The sequence below is a fragment of the Mandrillus leucophaeus genome, unplaced genomic scaffold (assembly GCF_000951045.1).
Source record: "Mandrillus leucophaeus isolate KB7577 unplaced genomic scaffold, Mleu.le_1.0 Scaffold410, whole genome shotgun sequence".
Classification (NCBI taxonomy): Eukaryota; Metazoa; Chordata; class Mammalia; order Primates; family Cercopithecidae; genus Mandrillus; species Mandrillus leucophaeus.
In genome coordinates, this window is record NW_012104366.1 from 1326885 (window position 1) to 1352853 (window position 25969).

At 40.4% G+C, this 25969-nt stretch overlaps 1 protein-coding gene across 1 annotated transcript in view; it reads right to left on the reverse strand.

Moving 5' to 3' along the window:
• Positions 1 to 25969, reverse strand: part of UGCG (UDP-glucose ceramide glucosyltransferase) — a 38473-nt gene that overhangs the window by 9665 nt on the left and 2839 nt on the right. Inside the window, exons 2-4 of the mRNA XM_011992459.1 lie at positions 10812 to 10953; positions 3234 to 3336; positions 1305 to 1406 (exon numbers count right to left, since the gene is read on the reverse strand). Of these exons, the coding sequence (XP_011847849.1) occupies positions 1305 to 1406; positions 3234 to 3336; positions 10812 to 10953 (347 nt within the window). The remainder of the gene's footprint in view (positions 1 to 1304; positions 1407 to 3233; positions 3337 to 10811; positions 10954 to 25969) is intronic.

A 25969-nucleotide genomic window follows, 5' to 3' on the forward strand; every position in this document is an offset into this window, starting at 1 on the left:
GAAACAAAAGAAAAGTATATACCTACTATGTACCAGAGGCAGAATATACTTAGTAAAAGATTACCCCCCTGTCGGAACTTCTAAATTGGAGTAAGGACAATGTGTCCTAGTGGAAAAGGTTCAGGAGCAGAGGTAAAAGGACCTCAGTTCTCGTGCTGGCTTCTCTACTCTCCAATCATAGGAAATGAGACTACTTTCTCTGCGAGTATCAGATTTGCACACCGGAATGGAATGTGATTATATTGAACAGAGATCTGTACACTGAAAAACATATGATAGTGAAAAATTGAAGATAGCAAATATGAAGAAGGAACATCATCTCTGACCAGGAGTTGACAGATTTGTAATAGTCCTGATTAACTCATAGGAGTGCGACGCTTATGTTCATTTTCTAATTTGCATTTTAAGCTGACAAAATATTTAAATTATTGCCCAATCTTTAAATAGCAAACATCTCATATCATTTTTACATGACTTTATTTTTCATTTCCTCCAAGTCTTTAAGAACTAAATCTACTATATAAAGAGAAGTTGTATTTGGACCTTAAATACTCATTCTAGGTCAGCGCTTCTCAACTAGGGGCAATTCTGCCCCACAGGGGACATCTGGCAAAATCTGAAGATATTTTTGCTTTTACTACTGAGAAGGGGATACTACTGGAATCGCATGGGTAGATACCAGAGATGCTGCTAAACATCCTAGAAGACAGCTCCCACAACAAAGCCCAAGATGTGAATAGTATTGGGGTTAAGAAACTTAAGGCAATTAGAATATAACAAAATATTATAGAACACTGAAACTATTATAAGTGTTCACAAACGCAAGTTATAATTTCAGTATATGAAAGGCTTCTTGCTAAAATCATTTAAGTAAAAAGTCATGCGTATAGTCCGATAAGTGTACGTGTTCTAATAAAATATGCACCTATTAATTTCTGTCCCTTTGTGAGACAGTGTATTACGCAAGCCGAAACACATTAAAGATAAGTGTCAGGCAAACAAGGGAAAAGTTACACCCATGGGAAAGCTTGTAGATTATATAATGAACCACGACCATTTTTAATTTAATGGTTGAAATTTTCTCTTCAAAATGAAAACATTTTAATACATGTAACATTCTAGTTTAGGATGAAAAAAATCAAAATCTTAGTAGGCATTAACTGGACATATCACCATGAAATAATGATGAAATAAATTACTCTTTCAGGCAAATAAAAAGAACTCATGAATGTATCTGCAGATTGCTTTTAGTATTTTCTCTTCAAATTAATAGTTTCATAAGATAAATAAGAAAAAAACCTCACCTCTTATTCCACTATCACAAATCCATATAAGATCATACTTTGCAACTTCATATCCTGGCATTAAATTATTAATTTTAGGATTAATGCCAACCTTTTTACCACCTAAAAATGTAAAGATACAATAGTAAAAGATTTATGCAACATTAAAAATCTAGTATAAAGATACATGATAGAAATGAAAAGTACTTGCATATTTAACAATTCAAATAAACATTCTTTCATATTATGTAACATTCTCTATTATCCATAATAATATATTTAGGAAAAAACTCTCCATTCTCAAAAGGAAAACTGTATCATTTACCTTTGAAAATTCACTGTTTCACTTTTTCTAATTCTTAAGTCCCGGCCTTAATAGTTAAGTATGAGTCAATATTTAATGGCAACTGTACAACATGGCAACTATAGCTAACAACAATGTATGGTATACTTGAAAATGACTGAGAGTAGATCTCTCACCACAAATACAGTATAAGTACATGAGAAAGTATACAACGTGTTGTTTACTTGAAAACTACTAAGAGAGATTTCCCACCATGAATAAATATGTGCAGAAATGCATATGTTAATCAACTTAATTTAGCTATTCCACAATGTGTATATATATTTCAAAACATCAAGCCGTACACCAAAAATATATACAAATTTTATTTGTCAATTTAAAAAATAATCCTAAGGAAAAAAGCTATAGGTGTCATTTTGAAGCTATAATTAAAACAGTATAAATTCATAAATACAGTGAGATGATATTTAATAAAGACATATTAAATATAAATACACATGGCTGGGCACCATGGGCTCACGCCTGTAATTCCAGCACTTTGGGAGGTCGACAGGGGGTGGATCACCTGCCACCTGAGGTCAGGAATTCGAGATCAGTTTGACATGGCGAAACCCCATCTCTACTAAAAATACAAAAAAATTAGCTGAGTGTGGTGGCACATGAGTGTAATCCCAGTTACTGGGGAGGCTATAATCCCAGCACTTTGGGAGGTTGAGGCAGGTGGATCACCTGAGGTCAGCAGTTCGAGACCAGCCTGACTGACATGGTGAAACCTTGTCTCTGCTAAAAATAGAAAAAAATTAGCTGGGCATGGTGATGCACGCCTGTGATCCCAGCTGCTCAGGAGGCTGAAGCAGGAGAACTGCTTGAACCCAGGAGGAAGGGGTTGCAGTGAGTTGAAGTCGCGCCATTGCACTCTAGCCTGGGTTGTAAGAGCAAACAATCCGTCTTAAAAAGAAAAAAAACAACAACAAAGAAACCCCATAAATATATGATAGTAAATAGTTTAAGATCGCACATGTGAAGAATGAGCGTCTCTGACCATGAGTTGATAGATTTGTAATGGTCCTGATTAATCTGCAGGCGTGCTACACTTACATTAATTTTCAAAATTGCATTTTAAGCTAATAAAAAATTTAAATCATTGCTCTATCTTCAAATAGCAACGATCTGGTATCGTTATACATGACTTACTTGTTTTCTAGAGAGATCACATCAGTTCTATGTTAAAAAAAAAAAAATTAAGGGCAAACACACCTTAATAAGTCTTTCAAATAAGTCTGTAGGCTTTTGGAAAAATACCCTTCTTGTAATATAATAAAAGTGAATTATATCATTCACTCCAATTATAGTCAATAAGATACAGAAAACACCACACATTTAAAATACTGAAGAAACAAAAAATAACAGACCCTCATGTCTGATTAATGGGAAAAATATTATTTTTTGTGTGACTTTGTTCATCTCAGATATGAAAAAAAAACCTTTGTTTTTATAACTTTTCTCAAAAGGACATAAACATCTTTCAGTACTCCACCAAACATGTTTAAAACAAACATGGCTAACACCTTAATCTTCAGTTCAATGCAGAGATTACTGATACTTTACACTATCAATGGAAAATGGTTACTACAGAATTTACTTACCTATAAACAATCTAGCATCAACATTTGGATATTTTCCAAGAAGCTTCTTACATACATCAATGGCTGGATCATCATGATCTTGTACACAAAGGAGTACTTCATACTAGTCAAAAAGCATTGTATGTAAGTTAAATTCTTTAAAAAACAAAAAAGCACTTACTAGCATTTATTGATTGAACAAAAAGCACAGGAACAAACAAGCAATTGTATTATGCGAAGTTTTAAAAGACAGCATTCACAACGGATGCAAACACTTATGATAACAAGTGTTGCTTTAATGGAATGAAGCTTCTCCTGATTAGGAGCCTATCTGCAAGCAGAAGAAATAAGGAAGAGACTGGCAGTGCCCACAACTGCAGTCTTGCCATTCCCAGATAGCAATCTCCTAGGAATTAACTGGATCTCAAGCTTCTCCATGGCCATCACTACTGAAGATTCACTAACTGCTCACAGGGTGCCTAGCAGAATAAAAAGTGACATTAAAAGGAAGCAAAATAAACACACCCTCTCTGTAGAAGCTTTGTCTCTACACTTAATATTATTTCATGAAGGTACAACAAATTTCATATAAAATCAAATTATATAAATTTAAAGGGCCCTTCCAAATTCATCACATGAAAAGGACAAAGTAAGATTACACTTTTTTGTTTTATAACTTTTTGAAACAAAAGAGAATTTGATTTGAATGGACATTTACTATCTTGAAATGAATGTTTAGTCTTGTAACTATGAAAATACCCACAACTTTATTTTGCCCAGTGCTATGTTTAGATTTTTAACAGTAAATTAAGAAAGGCATTTCTTAACACTTGCCTAGCTGTGACAAAATTACCCTGGGGCTGGGCAAGGTGGCTCATGCCTGTAATCCCAGCACTTTGGGAGGTCAAGGTGGGAAGACTGCTTGTGCCTAGGAGTTCGAGAGCAGCCTGGGCAAAAAGGCGAGGCCATGTCTCTACAAAACATTTTAAAAATTAGCTGGGCACGGTGAGGCATGCCTGTGGTCCCAGCTACTTGGGAAGCTGAAGTGGGAGGACTGCTTGAGCCCAGGAGGTTGAGGCTGCAGTGAGCCAAAGACTGTGCCACTACATTTCAGCCTGGGAGACACAGTGAGACCCTGTCGCAAAAAAAAAAAGAAAAAGAAACAGAAAAAGAAAAAAAAGAAATTACCCTGGGGCATTTATTTTAAAAAGAGAATTGGACCCTATTCTAGACTTTTGAGTCTCTGGGGTGATTTAACATGCAGCTAGATTTATAAAATCCTGAGCTGAACCCCTAAATTTCTATTAACAATTTTTTTTTTTTTTGAGATCGAGTCTTGCGTTGTCTCCCAGACTGGAGTGCGGTGGCATGATCTCAGCTTACTGCAACCTCCGCCTCCCAGGTTCAATCGATTCTCCTACCTCAGCCTCCTGAGTAGGAGTAGTTGGGACTACAGACGCCCACTACCACATCTGGCTAACTTTTGCATTTTTAGTAGAGACGGAGTTTCATTGGCCAGGCTGGTCTTGAACTCCTGACCTTGTGATCTGCCTGCCTCTGCCTCCCAAAGTGCTGGGATTATAGGCGTGAGCCTCCGCGCTCAGCCAACAACTAAATTTTTTAAGTATTTGTCCTTAACATACAAAAATACTACTCTATTATTTGTAGGATATGTATTCTAAGCAGTGATTTTTTTTTTTCCCCCAGAAGTGGTAATAAATTCATGTTGACTCAATGACAAATTTCCTACCAAATCTTTTCTAAAACTGTTTGAATGGCCAGGCACGGTGGCTCATGCCTGTAATCCCAGCACCTCAGGAAGCCAAGGCTGGTGGATCACTTGAGGTCAGGTTTTTGAGACCAGCCTGGGCAACACGGTGAAACCCTGTCTCTACTAAAAATACAAAAAATTAGCCAAGTGTAGTGGCACGTGCCTGTAATCCCAGCTACTTGGGAGGCTGAGGCAGGAGAATCACTTGAACCCAGGAGGCGGAGGCTGCAGTGAGCCCAGATCACGCCACTGCACTCCAGCCTGGGTGACAGCGTGCGACACAATCTCAAGAAACAAAACAAAACAAAAAGACGACAACATAAAACTGGTTGAACATTTTTAAGCACAGAAGGGAGGTTAATTATGTCCCTGAAAACATAACAAAGCTAACTAACTCAAGAAAATGACAAAGTCTGTTATATTTACTTTCACTGATAAGCACATACAAGTAAAAAGTAGAAATAAAATGTTTATAGTGCTTGTGAGCATAATAACAATTGTTTGCCCACTAACTATAATCTCAGCAAAAATTGTCAATAAAAAAATTTGTGGGCCAGGCATGGTGGCTCATGCCTGTAACTCCAGCAATTTGGGAGGCCAGGGCGGGTGGATCACCTGAGGTCAGGAGTTCGAGGCCAGCCTGACCAACATGGTGAAACCCCATCTCTACTAAAAATGCAATAATTAGCCAGGTGTGGTGGCATACGCCTGTAATCCCAGCTACTTGGGAAGCTGAGGCAGGAGAATTGCCTGAACCTGGGAGGCGGAGGGAGGTTGCAGTGAGCTGTGATCGAGCCATTGTACTCCAGCCTGGGCAGCAAGAGTGAAACTGTCTTGGGGAAAAAAAATAAAAATAAAAATAAAAGAAATTTGCAGTTGATCACAAAAGAACCAAGACTAAAGTTAACGAAGAAGGTTTAGCTAGCAAGATTTTTTTTCAAATGAAAAACATGTTTTAATAATTAAGTCGATGGGGAAAACAATGTATATTCTCCTCGTACTTTCTACCTACCTACTGCTGTTATTATCTATTCTATCCAATATCCACCTCTAATGACTGACCAAACTTGCCACGCAAGAGGTACTGAAACCAACTTGACAGTTACCTGGTCTCCAGAGACCAGATAAAATCTGAAAATGGAAAGGGCCCTACTTCTACCATCCTCCTGAAATTTCCTTAAGAGCTGACTCTAAGTCATGAAAGTGTCAGCCAGCCTCCCATTCAGACTCACAAAACAATGTTTGGTTGAGCCACCAAAAAGGCAACGACCTTCACAATAATGATTAGAGAGGTTAAGTGACTTTTCAAAGGACAAAAGTAACAATGAGCTTTCCTACTATAGGAGGCTGCTCAGCAAGGCTTGCTCTAAAGAGTTCCTTGTTTTCCCAAACATAGCATAGTTTCTTCAATGCTTTTTTTTTTGAGACAATGTCTTTCACTGTCACCCAGGCTGGAGTGCAGTGGTGTGATCTTGGCTCACTATAGCCTCAACTTCCCAGGCTCAAGCAATCCTCCCACCTCAGCCTCCCTAGTAACTGCTGGGACTACAGGTGTGCACCACCATACCTGGCTAATTTTTGTATTTTTAGTACAGACGACGAGCTGGTCTTGAATGCTTGGGCTCAAGTGATCTGCCCACCTCAGCCTCCCAACATGCTGGTATTATAGGCATGAGCCACTATGCCTAGCCTTTAATGCCTTTTTAATTCTATTTTGTAAGTATGACTGCATATGATGAAAGGAAATGTTTATAAGTAATACAATTCCATAAAGTACAATAAAAAACTAATCTTACCTTTTATTTTCCCCAGCAAGAGAAAACTTTGTAAAAATATAGTACTAGATATATACTCAATGGGAAGAAAAATGTTATACTAGTGTTAAGTAGGGAGGTCATAAGTAAGGGAGGTACAGTCTGCCTTTATTCAGATGCAAGGTTAAAAGTTTTAATTTTTATTGATTACAGTGCTTAAACACAATTTTTAATTAAAAACAAATACTTTCTGATTAGCCAGAGCGTAAAAGAGACTCATATTCATATTATCCAAAAAAAAGTTCAGACTCAAATACGTAAGATTCATTTGTTTTTCATATTGGAAATTACAACAAATTGGAGGCAGCATTCCAAGTATTTTCTAAAGTATCAGCTTTTAACCAGGAATCGTTTTTCAGCTATCAGCTCTGTGTCTTCACAATTTGATCAGATATTTTATTTGCTAAGAATCCCTGTATTAAAATTGTTAAATCAGGCCAGGCATGGTGGCTCACACCTGTAATCCCAGCACTTTAGGAGGCTGAGGTGAGTGGATCAACTGAGGTCAGGAATTCAAGACCAGACTGGCCAACACGATGAAATCCTCTCTCTAATAAAAATACAAAAATTAGCCAGGGGTAGTGGCATGCGCCTGTAATCCCAGCTACTCAGGAGGCTGACACAGGAGAATCGCTTGAACCCAGGAGGTGGAGGTTGCAGTGAGCCAAGATTGTGGCACTGTACTCCAGCCTGGGTGACAGAGCAAGACTCTGCTTCAAAAGGAAAAATAAATAAATAAATAAATAAATAAATTCTATAATTGCAAAAAAGAAAAAAAAATCATAGTTATGATAGGTTCACTCTGTTAATAACTCTGATAGTTAATTTAGGTATTCTTCACATGGCCAGAATGTACTGAAGTAAAGCCATCAAGCCCCTTTAGATGCAGATTACTGACTATTCCTGCTACTGCTTAATCTCTCCCCAAATCCTTTCTATGCTGGTGACAAATGAATGTTCAATGTTGTGGAAAATGAACTGCATCACCTTTTCATTCTTTTATGTCTTCCCAAGGAATGAGTATCAGTACAAAAGTAGATTTGTAAGATGTATACAGCACAGAGATCTTTCAGGGCAACTAGTATAGTCTCACAAAAATTGAAACCTAGAAATTCAGAGCAAGTACCAGTAGTAGCAAATTTTCTTGCACATGTCCAAAATCAAATAAAATTTTTAAACTCCAACATATGTTCTATTATTTCCCCCAAATGGCCTCTGATGGTCCCAACTGAATACGAGAAGAGAAAGTTATGTCCAAAATGAAAATATTTCCATACTCTGGTAAAACGATGTTCATACCAGGCAAAATGCAAATATGAAAGGACACTGCACCTGGCAGTCACGTAAATGTTTATTTTGTGTCTCCTTGACTTCGTGGTGACACAAATGCCTTGTCTGTTCACACTCAGATATGCGTGATTTCAGTGGTTTAACTTTAGTCTCCTGTGGAACATTTGTCATTGTATTTGGTTTTTACAAAGTAAATAAAATGCTGTGAGATCAAACATTTCCCTTAGATTGCAGGTACTTTGCACTTTTCTGCTTTCCAAATGTTCTATTTATACAGCTAAATAAACTTTTATAATTAGAAAACAAAATTATGTACCAACAAAGAATAAAATAATCTGCAGATACTATTATTCATTTTACAATGAATGTCAAAATAGCTTTCTCCTCAACCCACTTAAATGATATAACTAAATGGAAAAAGAACTACTACTCTAAGTGAAAACAAGAGCTCTTGAGATCATTCTAAACTATAATTTCCAAAAAATGTTTTTATTTCAATTTTTTAATTTTTATTTTTTTTGAAGGTGGGGTTGCCCAGGCTGGTCTTGAACACCTGGCCTCAAGCAATCCTCCCACCTCAGCCTCCCAAACTGCTGGGATTACAAGCACAAGCCACCACGCCTGGCCAAAATCTTCGTTCACAATAAATCAGTTATGGGGTCATTAGAAATGTTCATAATCAATGGATACATATATCCCTGGGGCTACTTTTAAAAATTCTTTCAGTACGACATGGTGGCTCACGTTTGTAATCCCAGCACTTTGGGAGGCTGAGGTGGGGAGATTGCTTGAGCCCAGGAGTTCAAGACCAACCCCAGCAACATGGCAACACCCTCTACAAAAAATACAAAAATTAGCCAGGTGTGGTAGCACATGCCCATAGTCCCAGCTACTAGGGAGGGTGAGGTGGGAGGACTGCTTGAGCCTGGGAGGCCGAGGCTGCAGTGAGTCATGACTGTGCTACTATGCTTCAGCCTAGGTGACAAAGCAAGATACTGTCTTAAAAAAAAAAAAATTATTTCTACAACTAAACCCCTCACTAATTTCCTCAAGCATTTAAATCCCATGACTCTTGTCTCACAAGCACCACAACATAAAAATTCCATAACCAATTTTAAGAGTGGTTGAATGGGGAAAATGAAAGAGGACAGTTAAAAACTGAAATGCAAGATTAAGCTTCATAATGATAATGCACAAGACTCTAAGCTATGCTCTAAGATTCATTCATAATCAATGAAAAATTTCTTTCATTCATAAACATTAATTCTCCTTTGCATTTACTTTTACAGAGCTTGAAAATCTTTCAGTTTTCTCACTGCAAAGCTTATTTTACAATTAATTTTATTTATATCCTTCTTTCTGAATTACAAAAGGCTAAGTTTCACATTTTTTAGTCTGAAAAAACAAGTATATACAATTATATCTTATTTTTTTAAAAACTATGTATTTGCTTGACGTTAACACATTTAATTCAAATTTCTAAAATTATTAAACATATAAACACAAGCTAGAACATACAATTTTTTTGCTTCAAAACAGCTTTCAATACTCCAATATTGGCTTCTAAACTCCCAAACTCCAAAGCAGTAATATAAAAACACTAAAAATACAACTGAATGATACTCATATCTACCTACTTAATAAGTGCTGCATTAAGGCTATCACATCTGTGTCTTCTCTATTCTTTTCATTGGTGCTACCGAGAAAAATAAAGGCTAAAAGAAAAGAAATAAAAGCATGAAAACCAGTCACCATGAGAAGTGTAGTGTGCATATCATCTTCCTTCTGACTATTTGAGCTACCCTGTCCAAAAAAATTAAGAGGGATGACTCCCCAGTAGCAAAAATAGCTATGGAAAAACTGAGGCAATAGGGTAAAAACTGAGGCAAGTGAATAGAGACTGCAAAGGGAAAATTAAACCATACTGAAAGTCAAGTGGGTAGAAGCTTAAAGACACATTCTTCCCACAAGTGATCTGTTACCACTAAAATGCCCTTTCAAAAGCAGTGTCTCAAATAAGCAATTTAATACAAAGCTGCTGTAAAGCTAAGTACGAAAATCAAAGAATATTAAGTTCTTCTAAGAAACTACAGGTGGACTACTAAAGCAAAGTGATTAAAAAAAAAAATACTTTCATCTCAAGAAAACCAGAAGTTCTCCAATTAAGGGAGTACACTGAGTTTATAGATATACAGATTATAAAGACAAATGGCATAAGCAATACAAATTAGCTATTAAAATCAGAACAGTAAGGAAATTAAAAATGAGGTAAGATGAAACCCTACCTTACCACTAATTGTAATCTACTCTCGGCTCAAAGCCAGTTTCTCCAAGGAAGTCATGTTGAGTTCTAGCTATACTGCAACCCATTTCAGACCACTAACATTGCTTTCTCCCTCTCCTTGTCTCCTCTTCCTATTGTTCACATCCAACTCTCATGGAAGAAAATTTTTATTTTCAAACTACCAGGCACTTGACATTGTCTGAGTTTCAGGTTTACTCAGGGATCTCTACTTCACACGGACATATAGGTGGTTAGAAAGGGAATTTATACCCCTTCCTCATTACATTTCTGTTCTGTGATGACTACTACTAAAGCTGATATTTTATGAGGCCAACCTCATCATGAATTTTTAATACCTTCACCTTTTACAGTATTAAAATCACTAAAGGTTTATCATGAGGGGAACAAAACAAAACAAAAAACCATAACACTGTACTTACTTTGGGATAATCCAATTCAAAGAATGTTTCCAGGTTGTTTATTAAGTTAGGATCTACTCCTTTCAGTGGTTTCAGAAGAGAGACACCTGGGAGCTTGCTATAAGGCTGTTTGTCAGTTGCCTTCTTGTTGAGGTGTAATCGGCTAAAAAGCAAATGATACAAAAATTATTTCTATAGAATACATTCGTGTCAAATCAAAGCACTTACAAGCTATCAATAAATCACTAAATTCCAAGTTAAGATTTTTAAAAGTTGACATCTTTCTAAAAGAAGATCTAAACATGAAGGGAAGTAGCACCAGGTAAGCATGACTTTGAATGTAGCCCAACACAAATTCATAAACTTTCTTCAAACATTGTGAGATTTTTGTGATTTTTGAAAGCTCATCAGCTATTGTTAGTGTTAGTGTATTTTATATGTGACCCAAGGCAATTACTCTTCTTCCAGTGTGACCCAGGGAAGCCAAAAGATTGAATACCCATGATGTACTCTCTGACTGTTGCTGTACTCACAGAACTATGCCAGGCACAGTGCAGACATTTCAATAAAATACATGGTGAAGAAACGAATGGCAGTGTTAGCCCAAAGATTAACTCCTCTTCCTCTTAAATTGCCATCGAAGTGGCCACAGAACTATAAAAACAGGTAAAATAAAACCCCGTCTGCAGCAGAAAATTATGAAAGGATAACCAGAACTTTCTGATAAATTTCTTTGCAGGGAGATAATACACAGTTAAAAGTAGTATCAAGCAGTGTGCACAGCAAGCAAGATAATGGGACAACTGGAACTCCCAATATTAATAAGGTCAGAATGGCAGGGGTAGAACAGAAGGAAACTGAAAGAAAGAAAAAAAACTAAATGATGAGAAAAATGTCTATTAATGACACTGGAAGATATACCAGTGCCACCGGTTCACAGATAAGTGGTCAAATGGCCAACATTCTCACTGCTGGTCCATTGCAAGGATGCTGCAGCACAGCAAGGCTCCTAATGAGAAAAGCAACGCCAGGTGCGGTGGCTCACGCCTGTAATCCCAGCACTTTGGGAGACCAAGGTGGATGGATCACTTGAGGTCAGGAGTTCGAGACCAGTCTGGCCAACACAGTGAAATCCCGTCTCTACTAAAAAAAAAAAAAAAAAAAATTAGCTGGGCGTGATAGTGGGTGCCTATAATCCCAGCTACTCGGGAAGGTGAGGCAGAAGAATAGCTTGAACCCAGGGGGTGGAGGTTGCAGTGAGCCAAGATTGCGCCACTGCACTCCAGCATGGGCAACACAGTGAGACTCTGTCTCAAAAAAAAGAAAGCAGCAATGCTGGAGAACAGACAACATGCCCCAGTTAACATCAGACTGTCGCAACAAGATGCCATTCAGTATAGTGGTGGTTTCTAAACGAAGCCACTGAAGGCTTCCTCCTACTTCTCATAAATACATGACGAGTACTTCTCATAAACAAGTCTCCAAGCATTCGACAGTAATTAGACACTAGAACAATCATGGGTCCATCTGCAAGATATTCTAAGACACATGTTCTTCCACATTTTAACATCTCTGACATCAATGGTACCTTACAATTGCTGCCAGCCAGATGGCAGCTCTGACTTACCGTGAAAATCAACCAATGAGAACTTTCAGATGATCAAAAAATACTTGCATCAACACATCTTGATTTGATAAAATCCACTATTAAACTGGGAGTGACTTTTGGAGGGACACCAGTACCACTACCCAGACCAGTTAGCCATGGGTTTTGGTCTCTAACTAAGGCAAGTGTGTGCTGTAGCAAATATCTAATGTTTCAGATAAAACCACACAAACAGTTTTATACACACACGAACAAATGCACGCCCACACACACCAGGTTTACAATGGAAAAACTTAAAAATCAACAAGAAATTTCTAGAACAGGGTGGAATCAATTTCTGATACACCAAGTAACAGAAAACACTGGAGCACCATCTATCGCAGTGCTACTCAAAGTGTGGTCTGATCCAGTAGTTGCTTTTTACTGGTTTGCAAGTGAGAAACAACTGAGTGAAATCTTTTAGAAACTTGTATAGCAATTTAACATTGCCATGACATCAAGCATGTGATCAGCAATTTATTTTTATTGTAGTTACCAAAGTACTGGCTCATGGCAGATTGGAAATTTTTTTTTTTCTTTTAAAGACAGAGTTTTGCTCTGCCATCCAGGCTGAAGCGCAGTGGTGCGATCTCAGCTACTGCAACCTTCACCTCCCGGGTTCAAGTGATTCCCCTGCCTCAGCCTCCCGAGTAGCTGAGATTCCAGGTATGTACCACCATGTCCAGCTAACTTTTTGTATTTTCAGTAGAGACAGGGTTTCACCATGTTGGCCAGGTTGGTCTCGAACTCCTGATCCTACGTGATCTGCCCGCCTCAGCCTCCCAAAGTGCTGGGATTACAGATGTGAGCCACCACACCCAGCCAGATTGGAAAAATTTTAAAGAACAACTGCTTTGCCATAGATAGTTTGGAAAATATTGATCTACAGAGTTCATCTAGAGGACCAGATGGGCAAAACCACGATCTAAAATGCATATAACCACAAAAGTAATCACTATTCTATTTCTAACAAAATAGCAGACTAGATGTCTGAAACCTACCGGGTAAAGAACATCTAGACTGCTGGGGAAAAAGTTTATATTACACAATTAATTGATTGAAAAGGAGATATATATATATACACACGTATATATATATATGAGAGAGACGGGGTCTTGCTCTGTTGCTCAAGCCGGCATGCAGTGGTATAATTATCTACATCTCCCGGGCTCAAGCGATCCTGCCACTTCAGCCTCCCCAGTAGCTAGGATGACAGGTACACGCCACCAAACCAGGCTAATTTTTAAATTTTTTTTTATGGAGATGGGGTCTCACTATATTGCCCAGGCTGGTCTTGAACTCCTGGGCTCAAAGAATCCTCCTGTCTTGGCTTCTTAAAGTGCTGGGATTACAGGCATGAGCCACCACGTTCAGCCCCTGAACTGGTAATATACTGATATGGCTCAAATCACTAAAAATATTAAGAGGGTCTGATAAAAGAAATCTGCCACCACTACCCCCTCATCTGCCTGTTTCCATTACTGCTTCCCCAGCATTACTAGTTTCTTGTCCTTCCAGAGGTTTTAAAAATGCATATACAAGTCAAAACACATACACATATTTATGGTATACATGAGTTATATATGTACATATTCATAGATATAAACTTTTCTCTCTTCCTTTTTAATACAAGTGTAGTAAAAGCATGTTTTACAATACATAATTGAACCGTTAGGAAAATAAAGAGAAGAGTCTCTAAGGTCAGAAAGGAGAAAAAAATCTCTCAGCAAGTGAGTGCTGGAGTCCATGCTTGCCTCCTGACCATCCACTGGTCCCTGGTGACCTGGAGATGGAGAGAAGCCTGAGATAAGACTGACAGCACAACTGTTCTGAGAGCCTTGTGTAAATCTGGACTTCCTGAAAGGCAAGCAGAAAAATCCTGGTCCGTACAGGGAAGATGCAGATGCTGTCTATCTTGGATTAAGTCCTCAGTGAAATAGAACAAAAGAAAAAAGTCTTGGCCAGGCACAGTGGCTCATGCCTGCAATCCCAGCACTTTCAAAGGTGGAGGCAGGTGGATCACTTGAGGTCAGGAGTTCGAGACCAGCCTGGTCAACATGGTGAAACTCCGTCTCTACTAAAAAAGACAAAATATGGCCAGGCATGGTGGTGTGCACCTGTGGTCCCAGCTACTCGGAAGGCTGAGGCATGAGAATCCCTTGAACCTGGGAGGCGGAGGCTGCAATGAACCGAGATCGCGCCACTGCACTTCAGCGTGGGTGACAGAGAAAGACTCTATCTAAAACAAAAACAAAAACAAAAAAGAAAAAAGTCTTCTTGGAGAACACCTGACCAAGTGGGTTTGGGCCAAGAATGCAACCTCCCTGTACCTGAACGAAACCCAAGAGAAGAGAAGGAAATGAGGGAAATCATCATATATGACCACAAATAATATGAAAAGAACCACACAAGTTCTAGAAATGACAGTTATGATCACTGACATCAGAAATTCAAAAGACAAGTAATACAGAATCCTGCATACTCACAGTTTACAAAAGAATTGGAATCTAGATTAGAAGAAGCTACCTAGAATGCAGCCCAGAGAGAGGGACAGGCAAAGACACAGAAATGATGAACAAGTTTAGAGATGTGGACGACAGAACAAGGTCTAAAATCCCAGTAATTTTTATCTGTTGGTCCCACTGTGTGATCCTTAAGTGCTATTAAACTACCAAAAACATGCAGGTTAACTGCTGACCAAATAACAGAGAAACCTGGCCCACCAATAATCTCAGTGCCTGTGGCAAGGCTTTAGGTTAAAAACAGCAGCAACGGAGACCATCTAAACTGTACTGAATAGTCTAGAGGTGATTACATTTTGGTAAAGTTTAGAGTAGATCCTATTTTTCCCTTCTCCCAAGATGTTTTACTTTAAATACATTAGATACACCTCCTCCTCTGAAGAACTTTTCGTGTTGAGAATGCAGTATTTTATCATAGACTCATTCTGACTCTCCCAACAGCCACAGAGGTTTATGGATGAAGAGAATTGTTAAGTACTGTGTCTGACATTTCTACTCAAAATAAGCCAGACTATATCACAGGACCTTTAAAAAAACATATTTGTGCCTCCCCTCTGTCCCTGTCTCTCTCTAATATTTTCTTTCCAAAACCCAATGGATCAGTTTGTTGTGTACCCCCTAGGGTACAAGATCCTACCTCGCAGAATACTGTTTCAACTTACATAATGCAACCAACAAGGCCACGTGGTACAAATTACTTGAAATGTTTGTCAAAACAATAAAAGAATATCCATTAGGTCACCAAATGAACAAAACACCTGTAGCACCATGCTTGGCACACAGTGGTACTCCATGACTACTTCGCAGTCACTTACTGAACAACATCTTTAGAGCCCCGAATGTACACTAGTCATTATCATATGCACTAAAGATGCAACAAGCAACAGGTGAATCCCCTGCTGTTGAGGAGCTGTGGCTTTAATGGGGAAGTTGGGTTGCACATGCCCAGAAAATCTTCTCCTTACAAAACTCTTAATAAACATGTCAACAAAGCTTTGCTCTGGACCATCGTTCCACATGTGGAAACAATGCCTTTGGGCATGACCAGTGTGTTGGACGCCAATCTACAGATTTCTACATAGAAATCATGAAAGAGTTTGAGATGTGGATGACAGAATAAAGAGCTCTAAAATCCCAGAGATTTTTTTCAAAAATTTTTATAAAACCCCAGTGATTTCTTTTTCAAAATAATTTTTTAAAGCCCAGTGGTTTTTTTTCAAAATAACGAAGTTTCCAAGGTCAGAAGTAGCCTTGGGGCTGGTGCAGTGGCTCACGCCTGTAATTCTAACACTTTGGGAAGACGAGGCAGGTGGATCACTTGAGGTCAGGAGTTCAAGACCAGCTTGTCCAACACGGCAAAACCCCATCTCTACTAAAAATAGAAAAATTAGCTGAGCGTGGTGGCACACACCTATAATTCTAGCTACTCGGGAAGCTGAGGCACACGAATGACTTGAACCCAGGAGGCAGAGGTTGCAGTGAGCCAAGATCGTGCCACTACACTCCGGCATGGGTGATGGGGGGCGGGGGCGGAGGGCACTGTGATCAATTGCCTAGTGTTTCAAAAATGGCCTCAATGGTGGAGACCTTAAAGTGGGGCAGGATTATAAGTGGCTCAGACGGGGTCTTACAAGTTTTACTGGTTTCCAACCAGTTTTTCTTTTAGTGTCTCACATCAGGGTTTCTGCATTTCCTAGACAGTATGAACTTGAGCCTATGATTCCTACACGTTGCACAAGCTCTCTCATGGGTGTCCATTTCCACCCTCAGCCTAGAGCAGACGACTTGCTTTCCAGGTTCTATACTGGGAATCCAGTTCTTACCTTCCTGTAATGCATTTGGCTTGCAGCCTTGACCTTTTTGTTGGGGAAGTGGTGTGAGGGGGTACTTTTTATTGATACAAAATGTACATATGATAAAGTCACATGTAAGTACACAGCTCAAAGAATTTTCTCAAAGTGAAACTGCCATGTAACCAGTACCCAGATCAAAAAACGGTATTAGCAGAACCCCAGAAGTCCCCTCATGTCTCCTTCCATGTACTACACTCCCCTCAAGGGTACTCCCTGTCCTGACTTCTAACACTACAGACTAGTTTTGCTGGCTTTAAATTTTTATATAAATGGAATCCCATAGGATGTATCTCTTCTGTCTGGCCTCTTTGGGTTGCGTTATGTTTGTGAGATTCATCCCTGTTGCTACATTTAGCTATCATGTATTCACTCTTGTTACCGGATAGTTTTACTAATATACTACACTTTATCTACTTTCTGTGGATGGATGTTTGGGTTGTTTACAGTTTGAGGTTATTATAACTAGTGTGCAGCACTGACTCTGTCCTCACACTAATACTAAAAACCCTACTCTTGCCACCACCCACCAAGCCTTCAACTTTTGGACAAGATGAAGAAACACTAACTGGATTTACTCTCTCCCACCTGAAACAACCAAAAAATCAGAAAAAAATACAGGAGACAACAGTTTTGAAGATACTGGACATCAAGCAAAGGAAGAGAGTGATTCCTATGACACAGAAAATAAGGTAGGCCGGGCAGTGGCTCATGCCTGTAATCCCAGCACTTTGGGAGGCCAAGGCGGGAGGATAATTTGGGGTCAGGAGTTCGAGACCAGCCTGGCCAACGCGGTGAAACCCCATCTCTTCTAAAAATACAAAAAATAATTAGCCAGGTGTGGTCTCGTGTGCCTGTAATCCCAGCTACTCAGGAGGCTGCGCAGGAGACTCACTTGAATCTGGGAGGCGGAGGTTGCAGTGAGCCAAGATCGTGCCACTGCACTCTAACCTGGGCAACAGAGCAAGACTCCATCTCAAAAAAAAAGAAAAAAAAGAAAAAAAAGAAAATAAATTGAAGAACTCAGTCAAGAGTCCAGAAAAACAAAAACATCCAGCACCCAACACGGTGAAATTCAAAATGTCTGGCATCTATTAAAAAATTTCTAGGCATGCGAAGAATGAGGAAAATACGACCAATAACGAGAAGAAATATCAGTAAATTGAAACCTCCCCGGGATTCAAATTAGCAGACAAGACCAACCCACTACTTTGCATTCCCTCTTGGTTTCTGGAATATGCAGATTTTCCTTTCATATTTTCAGGCTCTGGGTGTATAAGTGTCTAATCATTATAGCATTTCCATGTGTTAATAGGAGAGGTGGTTCTCACATGTACACAGGCCACCTCTCATTCAGAAGTAAAGTCTGTACAGGACGCCGCAAATGCAGTGTGATATAGACTATCGTCAAAGTATGTTTGGAACACTTTGAGAGAAGAGAGATGAAAGCATCCAACTATTTCTAGGAGGCAGTCTTTCCAGACTTTCACACTCCAAGTGTGGCCCGTGGACCAGCAGCACTGGCAACACCTGGGAGTTTTTCAGAGCTTCGGAATTTCAGGCCTCACCCCTCAGAACTACTGAAACTGAATCTTCAGTTCAGTAAGATCTGTAGGTGATTCACAGGCACACTCAAGCTTAAGCAGCACTGCGCTAAGACTCATCTCCGCTATAAATTCTTCGTGACTTCACAGACAAGGCTGAAAAGGCCTGGAGCTCATCCTCTAGGCAAGAAATAACCATGAAAGACTAAAAGGAAGCAACCAGGATCGTTTTTGTATTTACAAAAGTTAAGAGAATAAAGTACAGGCAGGGGAGATGGAAGGCAAGGGAAAAATATTACAAAGGTCCAAAAGAAAGAGAGAGACACACACAAACCAGAAAGGCACAAGAAACAAGTGAAAGGCTGGGTGCAGTGGCTCATGCCTGTAAGTGGCTCATGGGAGGCTGAGGCGGGTGGATTACCTGAGGTTGGGAGTTCAAGACCAGCCTGGCCAACATGGTGAAACTCCGTCTCTACTAAAAATACAAAAATTAGCCAGGCATGGTGGTACACACCTGTAATCCCATGGTGGTACACACCTATAGTCGGGAGGCTGAGGCAGGAGACTCGCTCGAACCCAGGAGGCGGAGGTTGTGGTGAGCCAAGTCCGCACCACTGAACTCCAGCCTGGGCAACAAAGCAAGACTGTCTCAAACAAAACAAAACATACACACAAAAGAAACAAGCGAAAGAAGCAAAGTCAAGAGAAGGTGAGAACTCACAATCAAGGAGCTTAGCCAACAACTGATGAGGGTGTTGGTGGAGGGGGAATGAGGGAGAATGAGGGGCATATCTGGGTCAGGTTATGGTAACTAATGGTGCCATTCATAAAATCTAGGCACAATGAGAGATGGGAGAGAGTAATGAACTTTTGCACGTACGAACTTTAAGTTACTCTTAAGACATCAAGTGGTGATGTCTCATCTAGGAGACCACAGGTTTGCAACTTTTGGTATAAACAACGCCCACAGGTAGAGATCACAAGTGAATGAACCCGATGAAGAGACTAGGAATCTGCATTTTTCACAAGCATCCCAAATGATAAAGGCTGGCAGTAACCTACACTTGGAGAAACACTACAGTAGAATATAAATTCTCCAGAGCCCAGCAAAGCAACAATACATAGTATGTTCTCAATTTTTAAAAATAATTGTGAATAAATGAAGAGTAAATAAGTAAACAGATACAGACAGCTCAGCAAGTAAGGTTAGCCTAGAGATAAAAATATGGAAGCCATCCACTGTAAGGTAAATACACAAGCTCTCCGAGGCACAGCATTCTCAGAAGATGGCTAAGGAATATAATATTATTGAATCAGTAATGCATGAAGGAGAGGCCAGGCACAGTGGCTCATGCCTGTAATCCCAGCACTTTGGGAAGCTGAGGCGGGTGGATCACCTGAGGTCAGGAGTTCGAGACCAGCCTGATCAATATGGTGAAACCCCCGTCTCTACTAAAAATAAAAAAATTAGCCGGGCATGGTGGTGCGCCTGTAATTCCAGCTACTTGGGAGGCTGAGGAAGGAGAATCACTCGAACCTGGGAGGCAGAGGTTGCAGTGAGCCAAGATTGTGCCACTGCACTCCAGCCTGGACGACAAGATCGAAACTCCCTCTAAAACAAATAAACAAAAAAAAGAGTGATGCATGAAGAAGACTAAAAGTGGGGATCAAAGAACCAGAAAGACAGCCACGGTGCAAGTAAAATGACAGAAGGGTTTATCTGGCCAAGCTGTTTTCTTTCTCAAAGGGTTCAAGAAAAAGTAACACTGAATGCTGCTGGAGAGACCAAGATAAGAATAGAAATGTTCGGTAGATTACATATGTACTTACTGCTATCTCTGAGCACTTTTGGCAAGAATTGGGGCAGTTCATGGAGGATAACGGTAGAGAGCTAAAAATGGGTTAAAAAGTAAATGAATGGGAGCTGAGATGTGATAACAGTAAACAAACACTAGTTTCTACTGAAACCTGCCACTGAGTGAAAGGGCCAAAGAGTGGAACAGAGGGCTTCTACTTTAAATTTTTCTAGTTTTTTTTGAGATACAATCTTGCTCTGTCACCCAGGTTGGAGTGCAGTAGCAGTCATAGCTCACTGCATACCACCGCCTCTGGCTAATTTTTAAAAATTTTTTCTGTGGCAATGGGGTCTTATTATATTGCTCAGGCTGGTCTTGAACTCCTGGCCTCAGGCGATCCTCCCCGCCCTGGCTTTCTAGTCGAAATTCCCCCCCACCCAGATGAAGTTTTGTTCTTGTTGCCCAGGCTGGAGTGCAATGGCACAACCTTGGCTCACTGCAACCTCCGCCTCTCAGATTCAAGCAATTCTCCTGCCTCAGCCTCCGGAGTAGCTGGGATTACAGGCGAGTACCACCACGCCTGGCTAAATTTTTGTATTTTTAGTAGAGACAGTGTTTCCCCATGTTAGCCAGGCTGGTCTCAAACACCTGACCTCAGGTGATCCACCTGACTCGGCCTCCCAAAGTGCTGGGATTACCGGCGTGAGCCAACACGCCCAGCCTCTAGTTCAATTTTTTAAAGACTACTTGAAATTCTTTAAAAATTCAAGAAGAGCTAGCCGAAGGGCAAAGAGATAAAAGGAAAAAAGTAATTTAAGGCATGATGGGATCCACAGTATGAAGTAGGAGCTAAGGTCATCCACCAAGAACGCGGTAGAATGAAGATTTAGAAGAGGTTTTTTAAAGTGATGGGTATCAGAGCTAACTACAGAAAAAAAAAAAAGCACTGCCAGGCAGCACTGCATGCAGGTTTAGCTAAGCCCTGAGACTACCAATGTGTAGTAGTATTAGTCCACATGGCTGTGTGATTACCCTCTGTAGGATTTTCAAAGTTGAGCAGCTATCATTATTGGATGGATTCAGGATAACAGGGCAGACTGATACGAGGTGAGGCAAGAGGCAAGATAATGAAGTGACGAACTGTGGGCTCTGGGCTAAATGGAGAATTAAATAAAGCCAAGAGGTGGCAGGTGCTGGACACAACTGTGGACAGACAGCCCGTGGCAATCATTCTCAGCCTAGGCTGCACATCCATGTCACCTAGCCAGTTTTGAAAATACTGATGCCTGAACCAATTTCACCTTGTCTGTAGGGGTGAGCCCCAGGCAGCAGTCGTTTCTTTTTTTTTAAGCCCTCGATGTGACTCCACAGTGCAGTCAAAGTTGACAATCACAGGTCTAGAAAGACTAGGTGACTGAAGAATGGAAAAGGCCTATAATCCTAGCACCTGTGGAGGCCGAGGTGGCCAGATTGTTTGAACTCAGGAGTTCTAGACCAGCCTAGCCAACATGGTGGAACCCCATCTCTACAAAAAAAATACAAAAATTAGTCAGGCGTGCTGGCATGTGCCTGTAGTCCCAACTACCCAGGAGGCTGAAGTAGGAGGATTGCTTGAGCCTGGCAGGTCAAGGCTGTAGTGAGCCATGATCGCACTACTGCACTCCAGCCTGGGTAACAGAGAGAGACCCTGTCTCAAAAGGAAAAGAAAAAAAGTTAAGGTGGGAACTTTTTTTTTTCCCTGAGGCAGAGTCTCGCTCTGTCACCCAGGCTGGAGTGCAGTGGCACGATCTTGGCTCACTGCAACTCCCGCCTCCAGGGTTCAAGCGATTCTCCTATCTCTGCCTCCCGAGTAGCTGGGATTACAGGCACCTGCCACCACACCTGGCTAATTTTTGTATTTTTAGTAGAGATGGGGTTTTGCCATATTGGTCAGGCTAGTCTCGAACTGCGGACCTCAGGTGATCCACCTGCCTTGGCCTCCCAAAGTGCTGGGATTACAGGCATGAGCCACCGCGCCTGGCCTGTCTCATTTTTAAATAACTTCTTCTACAGTTTTGTTGTCAAATTTGGCTTTTGCAAGAGGAAAGCCCGGGATGCAGGGAAACCTACTGGAGGCCGGTAAAGGTTAAACAAGGAGGGTAGACTTCCTCTTCAGATGGCGGGAAGAAGCCTCTGCAGTAACCTTAATACAGCTCTTCACAAGTGAGGCACAAGAATTTCACTCGGCTGGGTACAGTGGCTCATGCCTATAATCCCAGCACTTTGCGGGGCTGAGACGGGGGAATCACTTGAGGCCAGGAGTTTGAGACCAGACTGGCCAACATGATGAAACTCCATCTCTACTGAAAGTACAAAAATGAGCAGGGTATGGTGGCGCGTGCTTGTAGTCCCAGCTGCTTGGGAGGCTGAGGCACAAGAATCACTCGCACCCAGAAGGCAGAGGTTGCAGTGAGCTGAGACCACACTACTGCACTCCAGCCTGGGCGACAGAATGAGACTCTGTCTCAAAAAAAAAAAAAAAAAAAAAAAGAAAAAAGACAGAATTTCCCTCTAGGTTTCTAAGGAAGACTATGAATTCCACAAGGGCAAAAGTTCACCCTGCTTAACAGCCCCAGAATGTGTTGTCTTTATAATTCCGCTGTGTGGTTCTGCTGAACCAATTTATCTGACTCTAGGAATTTATCTTCCCCGCTCCATGTCACAGAGCTTGTTAATATTTCGTGTAAAATTAGGTTCACTGCTATATCAGCAGGTCCCTAACTTCACATAGTCCATGCCAGCAATTTCCAGTGACTAATGACCTTTGTTATGTTATCACTCATGACTGTATTACTGTCTGTTTATAATCAGTATGTCATGACCAATTTACTACATATAGCACGTATTTCAAAAATGGTATTGCTTCAAAAGGGGCTTCATAAGCAATAAGTAATGCATGTAAGTAATGTAATAAGTAAAGCACACCTTCTTGTGCAAGCTTAACTTTGCTAACACAAATTCTCTCACAGAAGGCAAAATAACCAATAGTGAGTTATCTCTACAGGAAAACAAATTCTGCCCACGGGACAATGGGCTTACCACACTACAGAATGTAAAAGATTCCACCACCATAGAAAACAAATAGGAGATGGCTGGGTGCCATGAAGGGCACCGAACCCAACAAGGAACTAAAGTCCAAAATGACCTGAATGAGTAGGAGTTAATCAAACAAGAAAAAAGGAAGGAAAGAAGGAAGAGAAAGAAAAAAGAAAGACAATTCCAAAGAAAGCACATTGCACGTTTGGGGAAATGCCAGTAACACAACGTTGCCGAAGAAACAGGAACGCAAGGATGGCCCAGCTCCTACAGAGCTGTGCTTGGCTCATTAAGGAGTTTGAACTGTACCCTGCAGGCAATGAGGAATCATGGTAAGATTTTAAGCTACTGTGATCCAAGATTAGTAATCCAGAAGGACAAAGGCTGCAATAAGAAATATAAAATTGAAGGGGCACAAGGCTGCAGACAGAGATGCCAGTGAGTAGACATAGTTTCAATATCTAGGGTAGATATGAAGATGTACTGAACTAATTAATGTCAGAGAGAAAGGGAGGGATAATGAATCAATAGAACCATCACTGAATATTAACATCTTACAATTTCCACGTTGCTCTTTTTCTTTTCTTCAACTTTTACGTTCAGGGTACATGCGCAGGATGTGCAGGTTTGTTACACAGGTAAACATGTGCCATGGTGGTTTGCTGCACAGGTCACCCCATCACCTAGGTATTAAGCCCAGTATCTATTAACTATTCTTCCTGATGCTCTCCCTCCCCTCACTGCCCCTCACTTTGCTCTTTAAAGCTATCACACTATAGTCTAATTCTGTATCTTCCCAAGCTCAGGTTAAACGGGCAACTGCTGAACTGCCTTAGTCATTTCCCTGAAAGTAGCCCCTGTAGCAATGATCCTGACTGATGAACGTTTGACCACAGTCCAAGGGCATCCTCACGACTAAACCCAAAAAAGACGTTCTCAATTTACATTCCACTAAGGCTCAGAACACCAAGTATTCAAGAATTTAAGGCAAAGATCATACTAACTAAAAATAATATCCCAAATGCTAATATTTACATTAAAAACACAACCAGTTTTTGACAGGTCATTTATCGCAGTTATCCTGACACAATGAGTACGCAAATTCCATTCAAAAACTATGCATTGGGTATTGAAGTTGCTGTACATTAGAAACAGCATATTTGGGCCGGCTGCAGTGGCTCACGCCCGTAATCCCAGAACTTCAGAAGGCCGAGGTGGAGGGATCACTTGAGCCCAGGAGTTCGAGACCAGCCTGGGTAAGAAAAATTAGCCAGGTGTGATGGCATGCACCTGTAGTCCCAGTTACTTGGGAGGCTGAGGTGGGAGAATTGCTCGAACCTGGGATGTGGAGGCTGCAGTGAACTGTGATCGAGTCACTGCACTCCAGCCTGGGCAACAGAGAAGACTGTCTCAAAAAAATAATAATAAACAAAATAAAGGAAATATGTTTGCAGAAAACAGAATTAACTTTAAAAATCTTAAAAAATCTCCAGGGGGCCAGGCACGATGGCTCACACCTGTAATCCCAGTACTTTGGGAGCCAAGACAGGTAGATCACTTAAGTCCAGGAGTTCAAGACCAGCCTGGGCACATGGTGGAACCCCATATCTACAAAAAGCACAAAAATTAGTCAGGTATGCCTGTAGTCCCAGCTACTTGAGAGCTACTTAGGAGGCTGAAGCAGCAGAATCATTTCAGCCTGGGCTGTGGTGGTTGCAGTGAGCCAAGATCGTGCCATTGTACTTCAGCCTGAGCAACAGAGCAAGATCCTGTCTCAAAGAAAAAAATACACACACACACATACCTCTCCAGGTAAAAGGACCTCTGTTTTACTTGAGGGTAGCTAATATTTAAGGACACATAAATTATTTCCACACTAGCCTAGCACCTCCAGTAGAAAGATAAAGCCTGATGCTAAACATTAGGACCTTACGTACACAGGGAAATAATAATAATCTGAGGTGGATGGGATAGGGGAGAGAGCATGAAGCAAGGTTTCTGCTCAGATCATTTCATCATGCAGCAACATGGCTCCCAAGGGCTAAAAGGGAAAGACGACCACCAGTTCTAGACTTTTACACAATTTCGCCTCAGGCCCCAAGCTATCAAGCCACACTAGCGCTCACAAAGAAATAAAAAATAATTAAGAAAAATAACCCATAAAGGCTATTCAACTTGCCAAGGCTATAATCTTTGGTTACTTTTAGGAAATCTTCAATCTCAACAATAAGACTCCTGAATATGAAATGTCTCTAATCTGAATGTTACCTTTAACACTGTAGGCAGAAATCCTAAAAACATCTGCCATCTAAAATAGGTTAAGAAAGGGCAATGGAAGCTTTGAAACATACCCAAGTAAAAAGCAGAATTTAGTCTATAATAAAAATATTTCGAAACAGTGGAATAATCAAATAATCATTTGATAAGTAATTTTGGACAAGTCTCTAAATACTTAGAAGGAACTATAATTAGGGCTCTAGCTCTCATAAAACGAAGTAAAATACTGGGTGAATTAAGGGTAATATGTGAAAAAATTAAGAAAAAATAAAAATACTAAGAGGAAGCGGAGACTAACATATATAGTAATTTGGAGGAATAAGGAAGATATAAAAATTGTAAGTTAGAAAACGTAAAAGAAACAGAAAGACAGGCCAGGTGCGGTGGCTCAAGCCTGTAATCCCAGCACTTTGGGAGGCCGAGACGGGCGGATCACGAGGTCAGGAGATCAAGACCATCCTGGCTAACAC